This window comes from Trichoderma camerunense (genome assembly GCF_050948025.1).
Source record: "Trichoderma camerunense strain CBS 138272 chromosome Unknown V8C40scaffold_8, whole genome shotgun sequence".
Lineage (NCBI taxonomy): Eukaryota > Fungi > Ascomycota > Sordariomycetes > Hypocreales > Hypocreaceae > Trichoderma > Trichoderma camerunense.
Window position 1 is genome coordinate 343,423 of NW_028145362.1, and position 9,141 is coordinate 352,563.

General features: G+C 47.0%; 2 protein-coding genes across 2 annotated transcripts; both read left to right on the forward strand.

Annotated features, from left to right (window-relative positions):
- Nucleotides 1-742: 742 nt before the first annotated feature.
- V8C40DRAFT_265336 (UbiA family prenyltransferase) lies at nt 743-1,835 on the forward strand (the record flags this gene model as incomplete). Its single annotated transcript, XM_083219643.1, has 2 exons — nt 743-835; nt 945-1,835. The coding sequence occupies 2 exons, from the start codon at nt 743-745 to the stop codon at nt 1,833-1,835; spliced, it is 984 nt and encodes a 327-aa protein (XP_083073506.1).
- A 3,354-nt stretch (nt 1,836-5,189) lies between these two features.
- V8C40DRAFT_243716 (uncharacterized protein) lies at nt 5,190-7,353 on the forward strand. The gene is made up of 3 exons (XM_083215497.1): nt 5,190-5,917; nt 6,103-6,284; nt 6,537-7,353. Exons 1-3 carry the CDS (start codon nt 5,625-5,627, stop codon nt 6,938-6,940), a joined length of 879 nt encoding a protein of 292 aa, XP_083073507.1. The 5' UTR covers nt 5,190-5,624; the 3' UTR covers nt 6,941-7,353.
- Nucleotides 7,354-9,141: the final 1,788 nt, after the last annotated feature.

Below are 9,141 nucleotides of genomic sequence, written 5' to 3' on the forward strand. Positions count from 1 at the left end.
GTATTAGCAGGCGGTCAATTTGCTTATATGGCAGAACTGTCTGGAGAATACACAGATTGGTCAGCATATTGACCGAGGAGCGGATAGAATCGTGTTTGCTACCTGCTCATTCGTGCTACCATACACCATTAAGAATGAAAGCACAAGCATCGGTATTAGCAGGGGGGCGGGGTGTGTGCTTTCCTATTGAGGGGGTACAAGTAATCGAAGTTAACCACGACCCACAGCACAATGAGCGTGGGCTATCAGTTTGTCCAAACGTGGTGATGTTGGTTTCTGAGCTGGTGATTGATCAGAGACTCTGTTGTGAGAGCCGAACTGACTTCAATCGAAAGTCTCCGGCTCCCCCAACTATGGAAATAGGGCTATATTAGTGAATCACAGCTTGAGGTTAGGCGTAATCGCGGGATCGTCATTCATTGTCACATCTCTCTCCACAAAAAGCACACAGCACAGACCCTGGGACCTGGAGAGATGATCGCGAAAAAAAGCACCGTGGATCCTGGTCTCCTTGGAAGTCGGGGCCATGTAGTGAAGTGGTGCAATGCCCTTTTCATGCTCTGGGTTTAAGTTAGAAGTAAATGGTCAATAGAGTGAACGTGCATCTGGTATGAGAACATGTACATATAGCTCGGCCACATCCGCTTCCCCTGTTTGTAGTTCAACCTCTTCTTCTTGGTAAAGAATTATTTCCCATCCCTCTCTTGTCTTGCTGGACAAGCCTCAGCCATTTCCCCTCGCCATGGACAATTACACGTTATTAGAAAAAGGAGTCACAACTCCAGGCCCAATCGCCATTGAGATTGCTGACGTAGAACACACTCATAATCTGTCTGTAAGTAAGAGTTGGGTCCTATTGGGTCCTAGTCAGCATATACCACTCTTATACTTTTTAAAACTATGAGAACGTGATTAGGTGCTGACGTTTTCCAACTCTGATACAGAGTCGATCTTTATTGTATCATCTGAAGACGCTTTTTCTTTTTACCAAAAGCGATTTTAAAACAGTCATTGCACCACAAAGCATCTTCGCCACTACTGCAGTATTGTCGACAACAAAGCTTACAACGGCACACCTTGGAGAGGGCGAGTTCCCAGATGTATGGCACATAGCTTCTCGCGTGCCGTTGATGCTCGCGTGGATTTGGGTAAATCTCTTGATTGAAGATATAGCCAATCAGCGTCTTGAAGGATCTATTGTAGAAGACTCAATCAACAAGCCATGGAGGCCGTTGCCTTCGGGACGAATTTCTCCAGAGCAAGCACGAAACTGGCTCCTCGTCGCCATTGTGGCCACAATGGGCTTGGGTAGCTTGTCTGGCGGCTACACAGCTAGCATCACTTTAATGGTCTTCGTTTGGATGTACAATGACCTAGATGGTAGCAATAGCGGCATCTGGATTCGAAATGCGCTGAACGCAGGTGGTCTCATGTGCTTCAGCTGGGGCGCATTAGCCACGCTCTCTGGAGGAGAACTGCTGCCAGAAGGTTTCGCTTGGATCCTGGTGACGGGAGCTATCATAATGACAACGGTTCACGCACAAGACCTGCCAGACATTGAGGGGGATATGGCTCGTGGGAGACAGACGGTGCCCCTGCTGTACGGCGAGGCCGCGGCACGAATATCACTAGCAGCCATGGTTAGTTTCTGGTCGGTAGCGTGTCCGTTCTTCTGGGATGCAACTCCATGGGGATGGGCAACATCGACTAGCATAGGAGGCGCAATGTCAGTGCTTGCGTTGAAGAATATGGGCCAGTGGTGGGACGAGGTGGTGTGGAAGCTGTGGTGCCTCTGGGTGGCGGCGCTGTACCTTTTGCCAGCATTGAAAAGGTAAACCAATAATAAAAAAAAAATGAGAATATGATTTAATGATTCAGTCCCATTGTTTCCCCATGTCCTTGCATATGCTTCATAAGCATTAGTGGTGGATGAGGGTGCGAGCTGCGTGTGAGCGGTGGCCACATGTCATGGTAGTACGCATGGGTGGATAGAGGACGGGTTCGGGTAACAAATGCAACGTTTGGACGGAGTACGCTCCGTCGGATTTCTCTGCAGTCATGCAGGCACTGGCTTGCTGAAGCACAAGGTGCTCCTGTAAGTGCTTATGTGTGAGATCAAGGCCACGGATCCAAGGGGTGTACCTTGGTCCCAATTGAACTTGGCCAAACTGTTCCTGCAGAATCAATACTCCAGTAGAATGTAAAAACGTTCTGTCCATCATTTATCCATCTTATTGTGGGGAAAACCGGAAGCAAAGCCCAAAGAGGTTCCCAGGGTGTGTCTCAGATATGCACGTACAAGTGCACCTACATGTCAGGGTTGATATGGGGCCGGCCAAACCTGAGGAATATTCCAGAAGAGAGAAGAGATGCCAGAGACAAAGGTAACCAGGCAGGGAAAAGAGTACTCGGATGTTACGGCGGCGTCATGACACTGCAAACGACGGGTACGACTGGATGCCGTCTTGCATGTCTATCATGAAAGGGAGCTCGTCCAATGTTGGGCTCCTCCATGTGCTATCTTGAACCGCGATCTACAACGTGCATGCCGTGTTTACAATACAGGTCAATAATACCTTATAGACTGCCGTATTTGGGCAATACACGCACAAATCGGACACGTTAACTATTCGAAGACTCACGTATTTCTTCCACAGGATTCCCTTTCTGGGGAGGACTCGTGTTGGTCTCGCACATCTAACATATTGTCACCTTCCCTTCTTCCGAGGGTTTGGCACCTACTAGCCACATGGTCGTAGACCTAACAGCATAAATCAACAATATATATCTTTTATTAAGACGAATTAAGCCAATATGAGACCTCTGGCGGTGTTTATCGATCCCGCCACGGCGGGTCGGAAACTGGCCGCATCACGCACATGCAAGATGTCAGCGTAAGACCCAGTTATTACAGGGCCACGAAGCGCATGTCGGGCTCTAGCTAAACACCGAACCATAACGGGATTTTGTCTCCAGTATTCCGCAGTATCAACTGATTATACGAATAAGCACGCCTCCCTAAGACGCGCATGACAGCGGCCACCGAGGCCAGGAAAGCGTTTCGTAGATACGGAGTACGAGCCGCGCATTTCTTCTCATTCGAAAGCTCACCATCTGTTTATTTCCCTGCGGACAAGCTTATTTAAGCTTTCTGTTCTCTTTTCTTTCCTCTTATTTCCCTTTGTGCCTTTTTTTTTTTTTTTCTTTTCTTCTTTCCTATGGTCTATATGTTGAGAAATGTCTCGTAACCACCAGATACTTTGTATATCGGACATATTGGCGTTGAGGCAGTCTACCGGCGTCGCCGTGGCTTCTGAGTCCAATTAGAGAAGATGGAGGATCGGCCAATTCCCAGTTCGGAAACCGATGGCCTCCGTCATAGTTGGTCAAACCACTCAAAAGACCACAAGGCCATGTATGCGGCCCGTGGTGGTGCTTTCAATGGGGCTTTCTACATAAACGTCATCCCATGGTATTCCAACAGGGTCTGTCTACTTGTAACTACGGTATAATACGATATACCTTACACCGTAACTAACATGGAAGTACCACGGTAGGTATGCGGCTAAATACTCGTAGAGCTGCATTGAGCAAAGAGAGTTTGTTCAATTGCTATTTAAGAACCCTTGCGTCTTGTGGCACTAGCAGTCACTGCCTCTTTCGTGTAGGGCTATTCATAAGTTTGATCTACGGCGAAGAGGGGCGGCGAAGAATCTCTCATGGAAGCAAGTGGCCTTCTTTGCCGATCCCCGGCCCCGGTAGCAAGCCAGTCCCTTGGACGGCCCGTTTGTGGCTTCACTAGCACGGAGATGCCCGTGCCTAGATCGAGCGGTGCGCATACAAAGTAGCATGTCCGGGCAGTAATACTCCGGACGGAGCTAAGCGCTAATTACGCCGATGAAAAGGTCGCGAATGTTACCATCATGTACGGTTCAATAATCCTTAGGTTCATCAGTCCTCCCAACGTTCAACATTTCGCAAGCTTTCCCTTTCGAATACAAAACTAGTTTCTACGAGATATGATGGCTTCTATATTGCAGGAAGAGTTGGAGGAGTTATTTTGGAGACATACTTTACACATAAAATACATTCCGCGGATTCAGATGATGCCAGTTGCCTTCCAACAGCTCATAATGGGTCAACCACTGCCTAGCATATATATTCCTACATACTAACATCGCTCTGCTTTCATAAGTGTATTTCGTCTAGGTATGCATATACTCACTTCACTTAATCCCAAGCATATTTATCATGCCAGAGAGAGATTCAATCCACTACAAAATGGTCCGCATGGGGTGCGATCGTTGGGAACCATGATCTGCGAACTTTTTTTACGTCAAGTTGCACCAATTTACGCTTCGCTGTAGACACTAAGCTTTCAGCAGCAATTCCGCAAGTGATGCTGTAATGCAGGGAAAACTGGAGTCAAATCCTGCGAGTTTTATAGTCTGCATTTGCGACTTGATCGTCTGATGTAAACGTCATGCACAAGAGCGGATATCAGAACCGCTGCAGTGGGAGCTGAAGCCGAGTTCTTCATTGTCTATGTACTTTATTGCCTTCTCAGTAGATGGTTCTTCAGTCTCCGGCCTCGTACACTATAGTTTATCCCATCGCAGAATTTATTACAGGCAGGAAGACAGTAAATCATTGTCAGTGGTGGAAGCGCAACTACTCGTATGCTATATCCCTTCCTCACTGACATGCCAACCCTGAAAATTTGTAGTGGAGGCGACGGTCCAACCACATGCCCTGTAGTTCGAAGGAATTATATGGGTCGTTCCCAGGGCATGCATCCTAAGCTAAAGCATGTGCGTAATCCGAATAGGCAAGCCGGAGCAGCATCTTGCATCCCCTAGTGTCGTTTGCCCTGGATATCCCGCGCAGTTTCGGATTGTGTACGTCTACTGTACGGTACTCCATACGTGTATGTAACATGGTGAAAAGAAAGACACAGGGGCAGAATGCCTTTGCATAATTGGTGTAGCACCGATTCTACTTCTCTGAGAAGTGCGTCTCCTCCATGAGACGGCCAACAGTTGTCACAATATCGGTTGTAGCAATACCAGCTGGCAGTTGTTGGCTCTAATCTGGACCAACATGATGCTTCAATTCTCCTCTTTTTCCCCGCCATTTTCGATCCTTCTTCGATTACCAACAAAAGTATTTATAAGCGACTTGCCAGCATCAACTTTCAGAAATCCATTTGGATTTCATGTGCTGAATTGAGGCTCCTTCTCTTGTCTTGTCCACCTTTCTTTCGCATATAATCCCACCCCACCACAGCACTTGAACCCGGTTCTCCACCTTGCCGGAATCTCATCAATACTATTACAACATCACCGGGAGTAGAAGACAAATCGTACGCCGACGCTATAGCTGCATTGTAGCTCCAAAAGAGAGAAGAAAGGGAGAAAAGAACCCCTAAAACACACCAAAAGAATCCCACTACATGATCGGTCAGCCGGGCTTCGCCTATCTCACTAACAACATTCAGACCCCCTCCAGGGCTGCCACGACCAGTCCGTGCTTACACGCATACGTGTAGATCATACTACGCTGCAAAGTACATTCACCTTCTTCCTGGAGAAATTACCAAAGAAAGACAAATTATCTCGGTGTAAATGATGACTGCGTTAACGTGGTTCATCACCGGCTGTTCTAGCGGATTCGGCGAAATCCTAGTACGCCAGCTCCGTGCCGCCGGTGATAATGTCATAGCCACAGGTCGCAACGCCGATACGAAGCTTTCCCATCTCAAAGACACTGGAGCGGCGATTCTTGACCTGGATGTCACGGCGCCTGCCGCCGAAATCCAGACCAAAATCGGCGAAGCTTGGGAGATCTATCCAGGGGGTATCGACGTCGTGGTCAATAATGCTGGCTTCATCGTCAGCGGAGCGATTGAAGAATTAACGTAAGTGGATATCAACTAGCAAAGCCTTTATTGGCTTTGCTCATTAACAAGACGCATACTTGTAATTGCCCTTTGTCGTCTCATACTCCAGCCTCACATTAACACTCCCCTAGCGTATCTCCGTAACACGTTTTTGCGATGTAACATTATACTGATCAGCCCTAAAACTCCTGGGGCATGACTAGGCAAGAAGATATGGACTCTTCTTTCAAAGTGAATTTCCATGGTCCACTCAACATCACCCGTGCCATCCTCCCTCGTTTCCGGGCAAAGAACAAGGGTACGCTTCTGTATGTAGGCTCCCAAGCGGCGTGGCATGCCGATCCCAGTGCTGGCAGCTATTGTGCAGCCAAGTTTGCTCTATCAGGTATGTGCCCAATCTCGATTGCCTGCCTTTACAAGGAAATCCGGAAGGTGGGAAGATCAATCTGATGTCGCTGAACACCCATCCTACCTCACTTATTGAAACGAGCACGGTGAATCACGGGTCCAGCAATAACCCACGCCAATTCTCTGCCGGCCGTGTCCCAATGAACGCCCATGTTCCAACCGAAAATACACGATTTAGGCAATTCACTTACATTCATGGACCATACATGCTAATTCTAGCCAAATACAGGAGCTGTCGAATGTCTCGCCAAAGAACTGGCCATCTTCTCCCCTGGCGTCAAGGTTCTCATTGTCGATCCTGGGTACTTCCGCACCAAGGTGTTTTCCAACATCAACCATGTTGAGCCCCGCAACCCAGACTATGCTCAGTTCAATGCCGGCGTGCGGCAGTTTGAAGCCTCTCTCGTTGGGAATGAGCCTGGTGACGCCGACAAAGCTGTAACACGAATGATTGAGCTTGTCAAGGGCACAGGCATGGCTGCTGGGAAGCAGATCCCTCTGCGAGTACCCTTGGGATCAGACAGCTGGGAAAGGGTCAAGACAAAATGTGAAGAGACGATCAAGATTTGTGAAGACTGGGAGAATGTTGCCAAAAGCACAGACTACACGCCGGTAGATGCAGCTATGAACTGATACTAGGCCTTGGCCAATAGTTCTTAATAAATACATCAACCGTCTACCGAGAGTAGCATTGCTGTGGATCGTCTCAATAACATAACGGCGATGTATTAAGTACAAACATAAATGTACTCGCACCTTCGTCTTCAGTTTAATAGTTCATTGCGGGTTCCAAAATAGCTCCTTATTTTTCATGACATAACGATCCATTGGTCTACTCCGCTATATTGCTTCCCATAGTCCGCTCAATGTCCAATACAATTGACAAGTCAATCCTAGCCTTATTCAGGTCCTCTTTCACAAACTCGGCATTTAATTACGACGGCAGCTTGCAATTGAAGCTCATTCTAATTCTGTTCATTACCAATCATCCCATAGAGACACTAAGGGAAGATTAAGGTCATTCCACCTCCGGCTTAGTAAATCGCACTACAGTACGAGTAATCTACATAATTACTCCGTCTATATACAGTTCTCTCAGTGGATCAGCGATGCTCAACTTCAGATATACATAAAGTGCCTCCAAACATATACAAAGTCACCTCTCCCACATATTGTGGAATAAGACAAAAAAGTAATGGTGCCCTGGTCATTGGCCTAAACATTAGGATTGTAAACTGCAGTACTTGAGTCATCCCTCTATGGGGCCATGGCCTCCTCATGGCGGCTCGAAGGAGCATTCGGACCGGGTTTTGCTCTGCATATATGGAACTAGCCTGGTAGCACCCCTTTGGATGAGAGACTAGGTACTAGGTATATATGCATTATAAATCGTTACTCCAACGAGATCACTTCAATCCGATCCAAGAATGATAGGAATTTGTCAGTTCAGCTCACCTCTGGCAGCATCTGCGAAAATGTGACTCCCATATCTCATGCAAATAATGTCTATCCAATTTCCTTTGTTGAGACGCAGGCAGTGTATCTTGTCTGTCCTATTCAACATCCTGAGCCAATGGCGCCTCTGGATCATGACATTGAGCGCCTTATATCTTTGTTTGACACGAGCATCATGTATGTGAAAGCTGTTATACCAGTTGATAATATGAGAAATAGACTGAATGTGGTCCAGTGATTCGTAGATTTACACACCGCCATTACACTCACTACAAGATAGGCCCTTCAAATAAAAATTATTGAAGTAATATCCCAATAAAAACATGAAACTAGTAAAATACCGGCTCTATGTACTTTGCATACCTTAATATGTTGCACTTCCAGTGGAGTTACTGCGCGCGGCGCCAATTCAATATTCTCCCGGGTAAGCGGTGCATGTTCATTAAGGCCCCGTGTGATAAATTGCAAGGATGGGAAAGCGAAGAGATCCGTCATCTACGGGACGAAACAAATACAGCATAACGGAGGACGATTCGAGGCCAGCACAGATAAGTGGTAACTGAGGTGCTGTACTGCTACCATTAGGCGCGGCCGAGTGCGCGGTAGGATAATGCGTCCAATTATCTGACCGTGATGCTATTCAGTGACGCTCCTCTTCTCACTAGTCTACAAATTGATTCCTCTCATGTTGATCCTACTGAACGTCCAATATCTTTATATCCATGTTATCAATGGGCGTTTTACCTCTGCCGGCGTCACAATCCATCTTCAGCGGGGCCGTCTCCGAGCCGGACCCGGCGTATCGGTATCCACATATCGGCGTCTCCATCACGCTTCCGGCAAACGCTCTCCTTTACAAGACAACATGTCAATGTTGATGTTCTTATATAGAATCAGTGTAAAAGGTTGAAAGATTAAAAGCATGCGATCTGCCTCATAGAAGAATTCTCAACAGTGTATTTTATTTCGACGTTCCCGTCATAGCGGAATCCCAAAATCCCGTGCCCACACCCTCACCCGGCGCGTGGGGCCACTGTTTGCACAAGTTCACGAGAATATTAAAACCCCCTTTTAACAATTATGCCATATAACCAAGTCGGCCTTCTTACATGGAATCATTACAGTTGCCTACCATGACGGAATTTCTGCCTCGTATGGTAGTGAGAGGTCTTCAGACAGCTATCAGGGACTGATAAGGATATTGGCCTGTGTTGGGCTGAGACATGTGTATCTAATACAAAGTGCTTCTCATGATACGAAATTTATCACAAGTTTTTCGTAATAGATCATTTTACATGATCAATGCGACATGGGTGCCGCACTATCTATGTAACCAACCACAGTCCTGAGTTCGCTGCCATTGACTACATGTAGTTATT

What these genes read in the sequence shown, in the direction of transcription:
- V8C40DRAFT_243716 (XM_083215497.1), top strand. Translation starts at nt 5,625, where the DNA reads ATGATGACTGCGTTAACGTGGTTCATCACCGGCTGTTCTAGCGGATTC. An exon ending in GGAGCGATTGAAGAATTAAC is followed by an intron (nt 5,918 to 6,102) that starts GTAAGTGGATAT and finishes GGGCATGACTAG; the next exon opens with GCAAGAAGATATGGACTCTT. An exon ending in AGCCAAGTTTGCTCTATCAG is followed by an intron (nt 6,285 to 6,536) that starts GTATGTGCCCAA and finishes AGCCAAATACAG; the next exon opens with GAGCTGTCGAATGTCTCGCC.